This window comes from Meles meles, chromosome 3, assembly GCF_922984935.1.
Source record: "Meles meles chromosome 3, mMelMel3.1 paternal haplotype, whole genome shotgun sequence".
NCBI classification, from domain to species: Eukaryota; Metazoa; Chordata; class Mammalia; order Carnivora; family Mustelidae; genus Meles; species Meles meles.
Window position 1 is genome coordinate 84,522,281 of NC_060068.1, and position 18,727 is coordinate 84,541,007.

Below are 18,727 nucleotides of genomic sequence, written 5' to 3' on the forward strand. Positions count from 1 at the left end.
CTACAGTCATCTAGACTCAAGAGTATTCCAGCTGGAAAGAGTTCCTGATTCTCATGACCCACCACCACATCTTGAGATGAGGGAGAGCTATCACCAGGAAAGGCCATGAAACTTGTCTGAAGTTACACAGCCAATACATGACTGGGCAGAGACCTGGACTCACCCTTGCGTGCCATAGGCTCACCAGAACTGAGGATTGATATTTTCTTATCATGGCCCACATTAAAGAAATGGACATATAGGCAAAGAGACTCAGAACTAAACTTGGAACGCCTCTCTCCCCAGGTCACTAAGGATACCAGATAATATGTGTTTTATAAGGTACAGTTATTAGCTAAGTAATTTGTTATAATCCTGTAACAACCTTAGTTTTAATGCCATCATTCTCTAAGTTTTCCTTCTGAAAAGTCCTTTTGTGTTAAGATGGCTTGCAAATGTCTTCTCAGGAAAGCACTGGTGAGTCAGGAATAGACAATATAATGCTATGAGTCCCTGGGAGTGCTTTCAGTTGAGGGCGTTGATGCTTAAGTATTCGAACACTTCTCCATAAACAGCAAGGAAAGTAGAAAATCTTCTTCTGTCCTGTTTCTAATTCAGAAAGCTGTCCTCTGCCAAATTTCCCTATAGGACAGAAGCTAGCTGAGCTGAGGCTCCATAGCCAAATCACGCAGAGGTCACCGTGACCTGTAGGAGCCCAGGAGACTATTTCAAGAGATGATTATCAAATTGTAATTTATTCCAGTGTGCACATGAATTGTTCTTCTGGGATTTTCAAGTCCATTAATGAGAAGGCAAGGAAACATTGGTTTTCATATGAGAAATGACGTTATCACTTGAGGAGGTTTTATTTTTCCATTATCAGGAAAGGTGGATTATAGACTCATTTCACATATCATTCCATAGCGCTCTCACCAAAATCCTATTAATCCCCAGAACTGTTACTGTAGAATTAACCCCTGTAGCAGCAGGAACAAGAGTTGTAGCTTTCTTTTCCTCTAAAGTTCTGGCTTAGTTCCTGGTTTTCAGAAAACAAAAAAAGAGTATGTAAGCAACACTTTTCAAGAAAACAGCCATTCACAAGGCTAATGCCCCACCATTTGGGACTCATCATCTGTCAGCAAGCTTTTCATGGACTTGTGTGGCAAAGAGAAAAATGAAGACAATAATTCTGACGAAAGAAAGCATGTTACCTGCTAACCACAGCATGTTTGGCATCTTGCTTCCCTCCAGGGCGTGAAGGAGCACAAATGTGGGATTTGCGGGCGGGAGTTCACTCTGTTGGCCAACATGAAGAGACACGTGCTGATCCACACCAACATTCGCGCCTACCAGTGTCACCTCTGCTACAAGAGTTTTGTGCAGAAACAGACCCTCAAGGCACACATGATCGTCCACTCTGATGTAAAGCCTTTCAAATGCAAGGTGGGCAGTGGGCCCCAGGAGGGATATGGGTGGGGAGGACTCAGAAGGTTGTGCTAATGCCCTGTGGGGGAGAATCTCTGGGAAACTTTCTACTTGCTCCATCCGTGGGATCACCCAGGCTCAGAGTAGGTCTGTGGCCAGCCCCAGGCCCATCTGCCGCTTTGTTCCTCCTGGCACCACCTATGCTCACACCAGGCCTTAGCTGGTCCCTGAGAAGCCTGCCCTGTTTGTCTCACTGTGGAAGTAGACTGTGCAGGGGAGGAGGGAGCTAGTAGGGGAGGTCTGAGGATGGAAGGCCCATTTGGGGAATGAGGTTGTTAGAGGACGAAGGTGATGCAGAGAGTTCCCATTCCAGAAAGGAACCGTTGGGTATAGTCCTCTTCTCCTTACAAGCCAATGAGTAGAATAGAGAAAGGAGTCAGAGAGGCTTCTAGGACTGCCCCTCCCTTCTCATAGCTCCCCTCTTGCCCTCCTGACGCTTGGACTGAGCCATGTAATTTGAGGGCAGGTCTCCCAGGCAAGATGAATGAGATTCTGAGGTTAGCCCCTCTGATGACCTTAGAAATACTTGTTTGGGTCATGGTGAGCACAGTCATCTGAAGTGTTTCCCATTTGTTCCTAAGTGCCATGGAGTGTAAGGACTGAGCATCTTCATTAAAATGTCTGTATCACGTTAACTTGTTGGATTTTTATTTTATCAGCAGAAATAACATGGGAGCTGGAGATTTGTAAAACTCAAGACAATGACTGATATTACTTAGAAATGCTTGGGTTTTCCAGACTCTTCACCACTCTTCCCATCCCCTCCTCACATTGTTCCCCTTCTCCACCTCCAGAGTGAGAAGGAATCTTGCTGAGGATTGGGTAGTTTAATTCAAGGAATGCACAGACACGTGTCATCCCCATGGTGAAGAGAGAGCTGAGGGGGAAGGAGGGGGAATCACAACTTCAGTTAGAGCCTCTCTGTTTGAAATGGAAGTTTTCGTTCTTGGTTATGTAGGTCTGATGGGGTCCCCATGATATGCTCCATCCACCCAAGGGGCTGTTCCTGCTTTAATCCCTCTATAGCATGTCCCCTGCCCCCCCCCCCCCACTTGAAGGAACCCCCTGTGAAGCTAACCGCTTTCCTGTGTTGGCGGCTTCTGGACAGGGTGAGAAGGGTCAGGAACCAGAGCTTCCCTAGACCTGTATGAGCATTCTCTGGAGGTGGGGGAGGGAGGTTTCTCCCTCCAGCCCTTTCCTGCCACCCACTTGTGTTTCCCCTCTTTTCCTTCAAGTTCCCAGTGGTTTGAAAGTCAATTTATGTCCATCTTGAGTCATCTGAGCTCAAGGGGGAGGAAGCTGCCTGCAGACGGGGCTACATGATTCATAGTGCCTGGGGCAAAAATGAAAATGTGAGGCCCCTTGTTCAAACATTATGGAGAATTTCAAGGTGGTAAACTCAGGACTCTTCTGAGTTGGGGCCTGTGTGATTGCATTGGTCACATGTCCATGGAGCCAGCCCTGGCAGCACGAGCCTGGGGATTCCACCCACCTCTTTGCTCTCTTATTAGGCACCTTGATTTCCCTCCCACTTCCCACTTGAGCCCTTTGCTTTTAACAGAGCTGTTCCTGCCTGCTAGGGGTTTGCTATCTCCTATAGTGGGGGTGCAAACAGGCACTGTCTGTCACTCCTCATGCGTTACGCTGAGTTTACTCTTGGGTTTTAAGCACGAACTGGGTTTTCTATCTTACCAACCGGTGGCTGAACGTGTACCTTGTTAAAACATGAAGAGAGTCATGCTTGCTCTCCCTTGCATACGTGTTCAGTCCAACCAGCTCCCACTTCTACCTCATCAATTCAGGTCCAGCAGTAGTGGTTAAACCAGGTGGAAAATATCTCTGAGACAAGGGATATGTCAGGGAGCACAGTAGCAACAGGAAAAGGGCTTGCAGGCTGGGTTCGACCTGGGGACACAGAGGCAGTTCTGTGTGCCTACCTCAAGGGCCTCAGAGGGGCCTGGAGGATTTCTTGAACCAGGTGGTATCTGAGGGTTTAGAAGGTTCTCCTGGTACCAGTGTACAGAAGATTGCACATGGTAGTGCAAACTGGGCCCAATGATCAATGAGCCAGTCCTACTCAATGCTTTATGCCTCCCCTCATCCTCCAACCACCCCAGTGATGGTGCACTATACAGGGCTCAACGGGCACCTGAAGTTCTATTCCATGGTTTAGAAACTCAGTGTGACCTCTCCTTGAGCGTGCATTGGGCTCTGGATGTATGCTCACGCCACCAGCTTCCACAAAAGAGTCCTGCGGGATGAAATGCCAGCTCTGAGATGATGTACAGTTTATATTCTTCAGTGGAAGATGGGCCTGTTGTGGGAATTAGATGAGTCGTCTGCAGAAGCCATCCTGGTTTTCTCAGGAGACAAAACTATGTGTCAGGAGGCTGCCTAGGAGAGTGTATCTATCTGTAGAAAAAAATAAGTTGCTGTTGTAGGGTATTTTGTCAAACAGGTGGCCCTTCTCCATTCTTAGATGTCTCTGAAACAAGAACAGGTGTCAGTCACCTCACTGAAGAGCCTTCTACCTCCGGGAAGGTGTCAGAAGCATCTCCCTGTCCCCATCTCCCTGCCCCCATGTTCCTGCCAAGTGCTCCACTGGTTGGTATCCTCTTTGTGTCATCATCTTTCTTCATTTCAAAGGAATTTCAGCACATGTCTCAGTTTCCAGAGTATGTGACAGGGCTCTGTGTGTTTGTAAACTAGCTCCAGATCCCACCGTAGGACTGGGCCATCTCGAGATCGTGTCCTGCCATGTGCTGGAGGGCCATGTGCTCATCGCTACAAAATTCACAGCCAGTCAGAGATGAGTGGCTGGCTGTCTGAAGAGTGATGTTGGAGAAGAGGCCCAGAAAACGAAACCCAAGGTTTCTCATGGGTAACAAGGAGGAGATAGTCCCTTTTCATGATTGGCATGGCTGGAAAAAGAGGCAGACCTTGCTCCAATCATGCTCCAAGAGTTAGCTTTGTCTCTTTGACAAACTAACTGTAAAAAGGGGAGATAGTTTAAGTCACAGATTCTACTCTCTCGGGTTTCTCACCACTAAAAATCCTGGCTAACCTAGAAGTCCGGCCCCTGTTGTGACCTGGCCTGGCTCTCTCTGGTCCCATGCTCAGTGGACACAGCTGTCCATGGCAAGCAGAACATTTGCTCACTGTGAGATTAAGCATTAACAATGGGATGGAAAATCAGAGGAGAGGAAAGATTTTCCATTCTATATTTCTTTTTTTTTTTTCCTTAAAAAAAAATTACTGCCCTTCTGAGCTCTTTTGCTATTGGCTTCACTTTTGGACTCCCTGCTTTTTGGCGCCAGCTGGAGTAGCTCCAAAGACCTGCGCCTGTAGACGTGAGCCATGTTTCACAAATATGCTTCCCAGATTCTGCGTAAGCACGCAGGGGTTGATCGGGATGCTATCCTTGTAGCAGCCACACTCCATAATAGCAAAGAACCAGCTGCCGTCTTTGGGAAACCTGTCCAGGAAAAGCAGCCATCCAGAGTTTCCGGGACAAATTCTCCTCTGAGATGGGTGAAGCCGGGAGCTGCCTAAGTTATGAGTCACCAGGTCATCTGCAGCCTCGTCTGAGGCAGAGGCCTGAAGGCGGAGGGCAGAGTTGATAGAAGAGGAGGAGGTCTCCTTGGAAAGGGTCCCCACCGCCTTTGCCACCATGGCTCTGCTTCCCGTTCCAGCTCTTGGAGGCCCCGTGGGGGACAAACCAGCAGGGGACTTTTAGGGGCCCAGAACTTTGGGTCAGGGCTCTCAGACTGGCATGGAGAGGGTTAAGGCAGTGACCAGATAGCAGCCTTTTGGCAGCACAGCCCTCCTCAGCAGAAGGAAGGATATAGCTGTATGAACTGCCTGCTTCACAATGCCTCACATGTCCCCAGGGGCCCGCCTGCAAATAGATTTCATCTTGCTTTCTCTTGTACTTTTCAAAGCTTCCTGTTTTCTCACGGTCCTTTTGGACAGTTTACAGTCTCTCTCTCCCTCCCTCCCTCTCTCTCCCTTTGAGGAAAGGAACACCCTTCTTATTAAAAGAGAGAGAGAGAGAAGAATGTAAGGGAAGGGCAGCTGAGCAGAGGCCATTCTCCTTGGCTGCAGGCTTCGGCTCTTTGACCTTTTCTCTTAGAATAGGGAAACACAGGCTTCCTGGTGCATCTCAGTCCTCAGGCTCAGAGTAGCTGGTTGGCACGAAGTGGCGTGCCTCTTCTCGGCTCTGTGGGCCTCTGGCCCAGGGCGGCCTGCTGCCATCACCTTGTCTCCACACACAGCCGGCTTCTTGGTGTCGCTGGCTGTCCACATTGTCACTGTAGCTCACGGGAAGTGGCCTGAGGTGCCTCCAGGCCCTGGACAGGGAGGGAAGGGGCATGAGGAGGCCAGAATCTGGATGAATGAACTTGGGCATTGGCCAGTTATTAAAAGGGCTGAGGATTGGGGAGCCACGGAAAGGGCTCCCCAAAGGCTGCAATTCAGGATGAATCTTCTCTTTCCAACCACATTTCTCAGTGCTGGGTCAGACACAGCTCCTTCCATTTCTGTATGCCTCAAGTGACCTGGAGATTATTTACTCAAAGGACTCCTTACTTGGTCTTCCTATTAATATTTCTTCCAAATAATTGGTTTAAAAAACCCTCTTCTCTCTACAGATCTATTTCTAGAATGTGAGAGACTACTATGTACATGATAATGATGCTAATATTTACTCTTTAGCAAGCCTTTACATGAATTATCTCATTTGATCATTACAACAACCTTCATAAGAAACTATTATGGTCATTGACACTTTACAGAAGAGAAAATGGTCCATCTCTTTCTGTGGTCTCACCATCACCTCTCTGCTCTGCTATCTCCAAACCTAATGATTCATGCAACCCACTTTTAAAGGATGGTTCAAAACATTTGTTCCAATTTTCTATTAAATGTTGAGGTCCCCCTCCATTTAAAAAGTAAACATAAAAGTGGGTCTTTGATGAAAAAGCTGAGATTTGAGGTAAGAGGCACATGGATACCCCTCATTAGAGCAACCGAGAGTTCAAGAGGGGCAGACCCATTGAGATGACCACCTGCACCATGAAATCTGCAACTTCACCATTCCAGGAGCTTCCTGTATTGACAGCCGCCCTAATTTAATCCCCCACAGACCTTGGCAGGAGATGATTCAGCAAGTCTTGACGTGGGTAAGCTCTTAGCCGCATATCTCATGATTATAAGGGGCCTAGACATAGACTGACTGCATTTCCCAGGAGAAGAAACTAGCATTTTGGTGATCCTCCTCGACTCTTCTTCTTTCTTCCCGTCTACTTCCCGTTCTCTACTGTAATGACTCTTCTTGGAGCTCACATCTCAAACCCCACCCCAGGGTGCCATCTTTAATTCATCCAGTTCATTTTCTCTGGCCTCTTTTCACTAATAGGGAATGAGGGGACTCTGAATTTCACAGACATAAAGTACCTTCTACAATCACCTATTGTCATGTGAGGATGGTCTTCTGAGAAAGAAAAAGAGGCCAGATATTCTGGACAAGGACCAAAGGGTTTTGTGGAAAGGTCAGAAGTTGAAAGGAAGAAGCTAAGGGTTTCTACCACAGAGATGTGAATAGTGTCTAGTATCTCAGGTCCTGAGTAATCATCCCTATCTATCCTTCTGCCACTAGGGATTCTGGTTTACGAACTAGTGTATATAGGGCTTATATGCATTATAGTGGGAGGAAGGAAGAGATTTGGTGATGGCTGCTTTTTGGAATTTTTGTATGGGGTAGTGATATTTTCCTGACTTGTTTGCTTCTTCCTGCAACTAAATACTTAGGTATTTATTAAGTGTTACTGTGTGGATAACTCTGTGCTTGATCCTGAGGCTGACCACAAAGAAAAGGAAGGTGCCCCTTGCATTTCAGAAAATAACCTAGGGCTCCTTTAGTGCCCCAAGACATCTTTCTGAGTTGACACACCTTCCTTCAACCCTGCAAAAGCTTTCCATTGGTGGGCCCGATAGGCTACCATAAACCATGAAGGGTAACTCTGATATGTCAACAATTAATTTTACCAACAGCGCAGAGATAAGTCTCCCCTACCAGTCACTCTCAGATAATATAGCTGACCAGTCATCCCATCCCCCACTGTGGACCTTCCCCAATGCCATATGCTTTGAGTTCAGGGGACAATATCACTTTAATGTCCTGATATACTCTTGTACCACTACAAATGTCCCACGATGTTTAGGAGTGAATGAATTGAGTCAGAAAAACATTATGGTAGAAAAACACACCGGGCTATGTTAAAGGATCATGAAATGTGGCTTGTCTAAAGCTAAGAAAGAATGTGGAAATTTCTTATTGGTAATTAGTAATTAGTAGCCATTCTGGTGTGTGCACACCTCTCTGTGTGTTGGGGAGGGAGTGGGTTGGGTTGGGGAATGGGAAAGGGAAGTGGGACCTCAGAGCAGGTGAACTGCATTATTCCTCTGACCTTCAAGTCACAGTAGCTGTGGCAACAACAAATAGTTGGTCATTATCACAGCGGTGATCACTATGTTGCCTGTAGTTTAAGGTTGAATAAAGTCTCTGAAAATAATGAAGAGATTTTATTCTGTATGAACACAAAAACAAACAGCACCCTATACATTCTTCAAGGTTAGGCTAAAATTCCATCTCCTTTATAAATACCCTTTCAGACAAGTCCAGCTTCTAATACCTTAGCAACTAGAGATAATAACTAAAAGCAGAATCTCCCCTTTATAGGAACCAAGTCCAGAAGCACCCATCTCTTCAATTTTGTCTGGATTAAACTACCATGAGACCCATTCAAGCTTGGACTAGTGTAGTAGTCTAATCTTGTAGCCTCCTGCTCCTTTCCTCCTAGGTGTCTTATGCTTAACCACTCAGGACTTGTGCCGTTTTCAGATCTTTTGCTGCAACCTCACTCCAAATAATCAGGAACCATCCCACAAACCAAAGGAGATAAACTTTTTCTAAAAAGACTCATGAGTGGAAATACCTAATATAGAATCTCTAGACTTAAAGCTTGCTTTCCTCCCTAGCCAGGAGGGAGAACTGGATAAACTAAGCTAAGCTAATAAATAGTACTGTACCAGAACTTCCACACACGTGCAAAGCTGAGTCACAGATTGATTCATCTTACCAAATCGTCTCTATTGAGAATAAAAGAAAGCAAGTGTCCATCCCAGATGTAGGGCTTCTCCTCAGGACATTAAAATTAGACCAACACTCCCAGCCTTTTCCTTCTTGGGTCACCTTTTCCCTGTGAATGTGGTGTGCAGATGCTCTGAATACCGAGCGTGGGACGCCAGTATGCCAAATTCATTCTTGCCAGTAAGGAAGTTAAAAGGGAAAAAAGTACTTAAAACCCCGAAATATGAATCATTTACAAATACAGAACCAATTATTCATTATCCATGCGAGGGTTGCCTGTGACAAAGTTGTAACCCCAGCTGGCTGTCTCTTACCACCCAGCATTCTTTTCAGCTGGCCTCCCAAGGTCACTGTTAGGTCTACCCATTCTTCCAGGGCCAGCTTCACTCTCACTTCCAAGGCCGCCTGAACGAAACAGTGCCTTCATTAATAAACATTCCATCCAGAATCCACAACACTGTCCCTGAAAATATCTCTCCGTGAGAAAGGAAAACTGGCGTCAGCCTCAGGGGACACTGTCCCCCAAGACCTCTCTCCAAGCCATCTCTCCCCTCATCTCAGTGCCCTCACAGCATGGGCCACCGAGGTTGGAGAGGGAAGGAAATTGTTCCTCCCTTAACTCTGGCCTTAGCACAGACAGAAAACCTTCTTTCTCTTTTTCCCAGCACAGCCAAGGAAGGGCTGGCTTCTCCAAACCCTTCTTACAAAAGAAGTTGGAGAACCACTGTTCTAGTCCATCACACATCTGCACTTTGTTGGAAAAAGAAATGACAAAAGGACAAAAAGAAAGAAACAAAACACATTTACTTTTTGTATAGCTGAGATAATATTTTCAGTACTTCAAATCTCTGCCCACAGACAAGACACATTCTTTCCTTTAGGTCTCTCTTTATTTCTTCTAATTTTGACATCCATCTCCACAAGAAGCCAATTAAAAAATTAGAAAGACATTGCACGATACAGTCTAACAAAAAAGTTACGTTGAGGGGACACAGGATGGTGTGGTGTTTGACCATATGGCCTCTGGTGGCTAGTGGCCTTAGTTCATTTTCCCAGCTCCAGCAGGGAATTAGATGTGATACCCCACAGCAGACTTAGGACAGTATCTTCCATGCTATAATGCTCCATAAGCATTAAACGAGTGATCATATACTTACTCTGAAAGTGAAGCATACTTGGAGCCCTTGCTTTTCAGATCAGCCTTTCTCCTTTTCTACAGCTTACATTAAAATGAAGTTGTAATAGGTTTGCGAGTTTTGCCTTATGTTTAATGTAATAGGGACACAATCTCAGGAGTCCATCCCTACTGGCTTCCCCTCTGAGCCTAGGCACCATCCAGGCCCTCCCTAATGTCACTGGGGACCTTTCACTTGGAGGTCACTTCAAATGCCAGGATCCCCACAAAGTCAAAGCGCATCCGTTCTTACTCAGGCCCGGGTGTGGGATCATCTGGCAGGGTCCACCGCCGCAACTGACCTGTCTTCCCCTCATCATTGTTTCTGACAGCTGTGTGGAAAGGAATTCAACCGGATGCACAACCTCATGGGTCACATGCACCTGCACTCCGACAGCAAACCCTTCAAGTGTCTTTACTGTCCGAGCAAATTCACCCTAAAGGGGAACCTGACACGCCACATGAAAGTCAAGCATGGGGTCATGGAGCGGGGCCTCCATTCTCAAGGTAATCGCTCCTCCGGGAAGCACCCAAGGCTGCTGAGACCAGTGGATAACAAAAGGGAGCTGAATTTGTTTTTAGGGGGCTTTACTTTGGGGGGGCTATTCCTATCGTTGAAAAGGGATCATAATTGTCAAGACCACAGCAGAGAAGGAAGAGGCTTACAACATTACTATAACAAATACAATGCCACTATCTGAAGGTAGTATGTAGAAGTGAATTATAGAGGAGAAACTGGGATATCAGAATGATGCCAGTCAGTACCATTATTAGTTTTGGCTCCTGACACCACATCAGGTGTCTGGGCTTCTCCCATCTTTCAACAGCTCAGGGCGAGAGGAACTTCTATTACCCCCATTTTACAGATGGGAGTAACTGAGGCTTCAAGATACTGATTTTCTCAAAGCTGCTCAACTCAAAAGGGGCAGAGTCAACATTTGAACACAGACCTTTCCAACCCTAAAGCCTTTAGTGGGTCCTTTTCATCACTGTGCAGTTAAAGAACATGTGATTTTCCTTTCTAAGAAACAGGTCTGTAAGCTCCTCATGGGCAGAAGTGTGTGTGTAGCAGGCCAGGTCTCCTGTGTTCACAACCAGAGGAACCCAGGGACAGTTTTCCTGCTTGGTGGGGCTAACTGGCCCGTATGCAGAGCAAGGGCCGCCACCTCCCACACTGAGGCCTCACTGAACTGATAAAACGTTCTTGCCTCTTTCATTTTCTCACTCCCAGGCCCTTAGCCGCCAAGAGTCTATGTTCCTGATCCGCTAAATTCAGCAGGTTGCTCTCTAGTTCCTTAATCAACTGGTCCTTCAACAGACAGGCAAGAAATGCACCTCTATCCCAAACAGCACACTACGTGCTGACGAAGAGACTGGGGAAGTGAGACCATCTTTGCTCCGTGGAAGGTCCATGTGCGGGAGAGCAGACACACAGTGATGTAACCTACAAAATCCTATGACCTGCTGTTTTCTGATACAGCTGTGATTACAGCACAGACTGTGCCCACAATTTCACAGACTAGCCCATGTTAGTCCCGTTTTATATGAGGAGACCAAGACCAAGAGGCACTATAAAGCGTTGGATGTCCAACACCAAGTCTGAAGTAGAACTGGGATTCCAACTGCCAAATTTCTGAATGAAGCCGGTGCTCACTACACTAGGTGAACACGCGGGGTGATCCGTTCATGTTAGCTGCTTCTCCTACCCCTTCTCAGAGGTGGTCAAATAGGCACACGTATTCATAAATATGATACTCACATATACCCACAGCATGAAACAGAATGATTATAGTTTTTCTGTTTTTCATGGCACCCACTGAGCTTACACTGCTCCTGACTGACAGGGAGCTGTGGCCACAGCAAAACAAAGCCTAGAGTTTATGCAAAAGCCCTGAAAAAATTCTGGTTAAAAAACAAAAGCCATTTTCTTTCTCCGAATTGGTTTTCTTCTGAATTATTCTTTGCATCTCTAGTTGTCTGAGCCAATTTCCAACATAGGCCTGGATTTTTCCAGAAGGTAAAGTTTGTTCAATCACCGGGGCTGGGGACAGAAGGCAATGAGGAGACAGACCTCCATCTGAGAGCCTAACCTGGTCACTATATCTTACCCCAATTGGGGGCTTAAATCCTAAAAGGCACCTAATGACTCTGTCATTCTTCTGTAAAAATAAAGAGCATCACTATATATCAGAGAGATGCTTTGAAAGTTAACAGACTTTCAACAATTTTAATGTTTTCATCTACAAAAGGTGTTAGCACTTTTTCACTCTAGTGTTTGAAATGGCTCAAAAATCATGAATCAGATTAAAAAGATCCTCCCTGTGCCTCTTATATGATCAAAGCTATAGACATCTCCATTGCCTGACAATATCATAAGGCAGGCTGAGTTGGACATCTGTCTCCTTTCTGTGCCCCCACCCTGGAAGCCTGATTGTCCCCACCTCCTCCTCAGGGCCTGGCTGCTGGCTTATCAGGAGCAGAGACCTTCAAGATCAAATCAGGCGGAGCCTTACCATGTGTTTGTTGGCTCCTGAAAAATCCCTCCCTGCAGGGCCCTCAAAATGAAACTCAAAGTGAGAGCCTTTCACATGGCTGTGCCCAACAGCAGGGATACTCGTGGTTGGACACGGGGGCTTTGGATTGCTCTGTGCCCTCTCTATCCTATTTCTGCTCAGGGGCCTGGTTATCGAGTGGCCTCCTTGGCCCCAAATGGTATATATATATTTTTCAAGATGAAAATATCTTTCTTATGGTTTTATTTTTTTCTCATGGCAAAATATATGCTCATGGAAAATAATGAAAAATGTGTTAGAAGTGAAAAGAAAAAAATGTCAGAATCACCTAATGTTTGAGATTTTGACATAAATCCTTCCACTATTTTATGATGAAGATAGATAAAATTGGGACTACACTATAAATATATATGTATATGATAAATATGTTTTTTACTTAAAATACATAGAATACCTTTTCATCACTACTAGTAGGGCTCTACATCTTCTACACATGGTTCATGTTATTGTTTATCTAAATAAACCTCTATCATTTCAGTTTCACTGTAAAAAAAAAATGTGATGAACATCCTTATGCATTTTGTGCACCTGTCTGACTATTTTCATAGTTTAAATCCTCAATGGTATAATTGCTAAGTCAAGCTATGCTTATTTTAAGCTTTGGCACGTGTCGCCCAATTTACCTTAAAGGAGTTATACTAATGTAAACTACATCTATAACAAGGCCCATCTGTCCACAGTCTTACTGGGAATTTACTTTTATTTATTTTTATTTTATTTTAATCTAGTTTAATTTTTTTTTTAAGATTTTATTTATTTATTTGACAGACAGAGATCACAAGTAGGTAGGGAGACAGGCAGAGAGAGAGGAGGAAGCCGGCTCTCCGCAGAGCAGAGAGCCCAATGCGGGGCCCGATCCTAGGAACCTGGGATCATGACCTGAGCCGAAGGCAGAGGCTTTAGCCCACTGTGCCACCCAGGTGCCCCTAGTTTAATTTTTTTAAGTAGGCTCCACACCCAGTATGGAGCCCAGTGTGCGGCTTGAACTCATGACCCTGAGATTATGACCTGAGCTGAAATCAAGAGTGGGACGTTTAACCGGCTGAGCCTCCCAGGCACCCCTGGGAATTTGTTTTTAAAATGTAAAATCAAACTATACTAAATGGCCCTGGGTACCACCCAATGACCCATTTTCACAGCTTTACCTGGGGCCTGAATATTACTTTGCTCTCACAGGTTTTGGAAGGGGGAGAATTGCCCTGGCCCAGACGGCAGGAGTGCTCAGGAGTCTGGAGCAGGAGGAGCCCTTTGACCTTTCCCAGAAGCGTGGGCCCAAGGGGCCAATGTTCCAGTCAGATGGGGAGAGCGCCCGGGGCAGCTCCTGCCATGAGGAAGAGGAGGAGGACACCGGCTGTGAGGTGGGGGGAGACAGCCCGGGCCTGGCCCCCCAGAGCAGGCAGCCCTGCACACCCCACAATCTACCCACGCAGCCCGAGCAGGCTCCCAGGGCACTGGAGGACACCTGCGAGGAGGAGGAGGACGAGGACGAGGCAGAGGCGGAGGAGGACAAGCCAAAAGGAGAGCACCAGGAGAGGAGCAAGGACAGCCTCGGGGCAGAGGGCAGCCAGGAGAGAGAATTGGCCCGCCGAGAAGAGTGTCTCCGCCTCAGAGCTCTGCAGAGTGCCCGGCGGGGGCCCTCCTTTTCTGATTACTTGTACTTCAAGCACCGAGATGAGAGTTTAAAGGAATTACTGGAGAGGAAAATGGAAAAACAAGCAGTGCTTTTAGGTATCTAAGTGGACAGTTTTAAAATTGCATTTGGAAAATGAGAACTAGGCAGTTCAAATATAACTTTCTGCATGAGCTGTCATTTGCTGGAGACCGGTGAACGGTGCAAATCTTTACAAATGGCTCAAGATTACATGACTGGGGGTTTATCCTCAGTCATGTAAATGCTTCTCAGGTCTTTCCCTGGGCCCTTGGTTTCTAACACCCATACAGGGTCCTCTTCAGTGCTATTTTACACAACTCCACTATAATAGACTGTCCATATTCTAGATACCTAATTGCAAGCTGACGCTGAGGTGCTTTTCAGAAATTCTGTTTTCCTTTGACTAATATGCAATACATGGTAAATTTCCTTTTAGTTGCAAAAATATGGTGCTTGACATGTTACCTTATTAATGATGATTTAGTTGAATGTGTGGAAGTAATAATCTTTTTCTAGATAGATGAAAATGTTAGTAGTTGTATATATGAAAATCACCTTTATTAAATAAGCCAACATACCAGAGACGACAAGGAGAGTGAGGTATTGAAGAGGATATTCTCAAGTAGTTGGTACAAATATGAGAGAAAGTTCAAGAAAATACGAATTTTAGCTAATGAAAAACCAGCAGTACTTAGATTCCTGTGTGGGTCTGCCTCGTTTGGCATCAGCTCACTTCATTAGATGTGGCATTTGGAGCATATTTTCAGAGGCCCCCAAAGTGGTCAGCACCTGCAGGCTAATCCCTTGTGTCCTGAGTAGAGCTCCCTCCTGGAAATCTTGCTCTGAGGCCCTAGGCCCCATAAAGTAACTGGCGAAGTTGTCGCCTTAGGAGCAGTGGATTTCTCCTCAGCACTGGAACTAGGGGCCTGGGGAGGAAGCCTGGCCATCTACGTGCTGCTTATTTAGAATAGCCGTCAGCTAATTACTGCTAAGGGAGATGCTGGATTGTGTTCTCAATGCTGCCAGCACGTTAGAATCATCTAGGGGAACTTAAAAAATATATATCAATGCTGAGGCCTCAACCTCTGAGATTCTGATTTAGTTTGGTCTAGAGTGGATCCCCAGCTATAGTCTTTTCTAAAAGGCTTCCCCAGATGATTCTTCTGTGCAGGAAGATCAAGAAAGACCAACTGGGCTAATAGTGTGGGTCCCAAGACCCCTCCTTTGGACTCCATAAATATGTGTTTCTGGCTTCAGACTCATTAAAATATAGAGCAGGAGACCTTGAAATCATACTGCTCACTTAGGGCTTCTTACCTGATCTGAAAGAGCCTCACAAGGACACAGACACACATATGTGTGCATGCACGTACGTGCGCGTACACACACACACACACACACACACACACACACACTGTATAAACACACACTCTTTGTATTAGAAGATGATGCCTGTGATGTTTATGGTCACTTAATATGTTTAAAAATACATAGCCAGCCTACAGTGACTCATTATCTCTCCCTAGATGCTTGAATCATGATTCTAGTGGGTGGCGATGACTGTCATGGGTGGGTCGAACCCCGCTGTAGGCTTTCCTTAGGCACAGGTGCCAAGTAAAGCAGGGCTCAAGGGACATCGCAGACTGACCATAAGCAGTAACCCTCTGGTACTGTGTCTGTGTTTATGTAAAAACTGCCTCTTGGTTAGTAGTTTCAACTCTTACTGGTAGAGCTAGGTACTGTTTCTTGTGTTGCTTTCTCTCCTCCTAAAGTTCCAGTACATTTCTTGAGAAGACCCGACCCATCTCTGATGGCTGGTTGCCAGGTTTTCTTTTGGCCAAGGCTTCCACCTTAGCCTCATTCACTTCTAATCATCCCCACCCCCGACCCCCACCCTCACTGTGCGCTGTCAATCCCTGACACATTTCTCCTGCCCCCTTGCCTAAAGCTCTTTCTTTCAACCTCACCACTACCACAAAGTGCCAAAGCTGTTTGGGTTTCCTACCCACTCATCTCCTGAGGTCAGGCTCCCACAAAGGGGATGCTAAAGGAAATGATGTGGGTTTCTGTGGGTACAAACCCAATTCTGTGCCGGGAAAATGTCCCAAGTCCTCAGAGGCATGGCTTGCCTTCTGTTCATTATTAATATAGCTCATTAGTGCCTCTGGTAAAATCACGCAGGAGGCTGGCAACATGGTTTGTGAGGCCTCCAACTCTCAGGGTTCTGTCACAAGTTCATTCTCTCAGTAGGCTATAGTAATTGAAGACAGACTTCCATTGTGTTCTGGGTATGCCTTGCCAGAACCGGGAAATCTAGATTACCAAACTCTACTCTTTTCCAACCAAATGAATCATGTGAGAATGTTTGAGGATCAAGTTTATGTTGAGATGGAGAGAGTATGGTCTAGAATGGTGGTTTCCAAATTGTGGATTGAGGAGCCAGAGGTCCCTCTTAGGCCCCTCTGAAGCTGGTAGGGGAGAAGGAGAAACTCTCAGCCCTCACACCCACTGTACTCAAAGCGGCTCACATTTCATCTGTTTCTCATGTTAGCCTTCCAAATAAAATTTCATTTTGAGGGAGAAAAAAGATGTCTAAGAAAAGTAATTTAAAAAGTGTGAGGAAGTATATTATAAAGCCTGTTTTTAGTTCTTCACTCTGGGTATGAGAGACTTAATTAGATCTAGCCCGATGGTAAATATACACTGACTTTGTAAGAATTAAGGCTAAATCTTGGTTTTGTATGCTATTGAGTGATGACAACATCCTGATTTGCCTGGACCGACCCTGGTTTATAACTCTGCACCAGGATAATTACTAAGAGCATCACCTCGACTCTCAAAAGTATCCCAGTTGGGGTGCTGACTTCTGTGAACACCCATGCACAAGTGCAGAGCGAAGGGAAGGGCTGGCCAACCTTGCCTACTGGGCTAATGAATAAGAATGCAAACCTGAAGGACAGCACCTGGGGATCGCCCCGAGAGAATTCAGTAAAACCATCCAAGGTTATCAGCTCTCTAAGGGCTAAGTCAGCATAACATTCGCCTTCTTGTGACACTCTGAAAATAGGTCACTATGGAACGCTCTCCAGGATTTTGACCGCTGTCACTCTGAAACAGCCAAGTGGCATATTTTTCTTTTATCCTTTTTTTGGGGCCTATGATTACCTCCCTGTTTTGGCCTTCTAATTCCTCTTTCATTCTTTCTTTAAAAAAAAAAAATTTGACTCCCCATTGGCCATTAGACTGAGGCTGATCTTTCATAACCCTGCAAGGGTAACTGGAATATTTGTATATGAGTAGCTGCATGAGAAAGTCCAATGTGCATATTGTATTTATTAAGCCCGAAAGGCATTTAATAAAATATTAACATTGCATTTTGAATCTTGATCTTTGCTTTGCTAGAACAAAATGTAACAGAGCTAACATTTAAAAATCCTTCGCATGTTTGGACAACATTACACCAAATGTTGATTTTGTACAGAACTCTGGCTTGCTATTTAAATACTAAAACTCCAAGTATGTAGTACCCCAAGTTGTGAATATCGCTTTCTGCTTCAGTGAAAAGGCAGTTTACCTGAAAATAGCATGTAACCTATATTTTGTTAATTTAAGCAAATAAAGACATGTTGAAAAGGCCGAGTCAATTATTTGCACATACCTGAAATTTTGCAAGGAAGCTACGATTATCAGTGTCTCACTCCTGCCCTTATCCCTTTTGCCAGGGTGGTTCCCTTTGGAGCTTCAACCCCAGGGATATACAGATGTTGGATTCTCCCTGTCTCAAGGCTTCAGAAAGGATTCATGAACCCCAGACAATCCTCAGCAGGGATGACACCTTCCTCATCCTCTTTTTCTTTCTCATTTAGAAAAACTAGTTCTGGAAGGGTGTTATGAGGAAGTAGGAAGTGAGCAGCAAGATGGCCTTCCTCTGTGTCACGCTCTTTGTAGGATAAAATTGAACCTAGAGGCCATGTACCATACCGGACATGAGCACCAATTCTGGTGTCAGCTTCCTGTGTTCAAAGCCCAGCTCTTTTACTTGCAATCTTTGGGACCTATGACCAGTTTGTGAACCTCTCTGTGCCTCCGTTTCCTCACCTGTAAAATGGGATTAGGAACCTTCCTCACCAAGTTGTTTGTAGGTTAACTGAGTCAATTGTGCAAGACACCTGAAAAGTGCCTGGCTCATAGTGCATGCTGTGTAAGAATTCGCCGTCATCAGCGAAGTGGCCAGAAGACAGAACACTCAGCTGTTCTTCTCAGCCCACAAAGCTGTGTTGGCTAAGAAAGTCCCCAATTCTAAGAGGGCTTCACTTTTAAACATCATACACTGTTCTATGCCACGCATGGTGCCAGGTGACCACACACTTGATTTTATTCAAACCTCACACAACCCTGAGAGGCAAATGTTGTTATTTCCATTTTACTGATGAAGAAATGGAGGTTCAACAGAGTGAAATAAGTTGCTCCAAACAACCTCGATAGCAAGTTCTTCGTTTGCCGCCAAAGCATGTACCAGGTTGGTTTCTTTGGAAGTAGATGATGAGACAAATCTGGGTGCAAGATGTTTACCAGGGATTAGCCCCAGTGAAAAGAAAGGGGAGGAGAGAAGGCTGAGTAAAGAGAGAGGACGAACTGTGATACAGGCCTGACAAAGGCTCACTCAACACAGCAGATGGCTCACGGCCATGATTGCCCATCAGAGTTGTGCCATG

The 18,727-nt window shown here is 45.5% G+C and overlaps 1 protein-coding gene across 2 annotated transcripts in view; it reads left to right on the plus strand.

Moving 5' to 3' along the window:
- Positions 1–17,632, plus strand: part of ZNF366 (zinc finger protein 366) — a 68,521-nt gene extending 50,889 nt beyond the window's left edge. For both annotated transcript variants that reach the window (XM_046000818.1, XM_046000819.1), the window contains exons 3-5: positions 1,231–1,422; positions 10,121–10,295; positions 13,538–17,632. In XM_046000818.1, coding sequence (XP_045856774.1) covers positions 1,231–1,422; positions 10,121–10,295; positions 13,538–14,097 — 927 coding nt within the window. In that variant the 3' untranslated portion in view covers positions 14,098–17,632. The remainder of the gene's footprint in view (positions 1–1,230; positions 1,423–10,120; positions 10,296–13,537) is intronic.
- Positions 17,633–18,727: the final 1,095 nt, after the last annotated feature.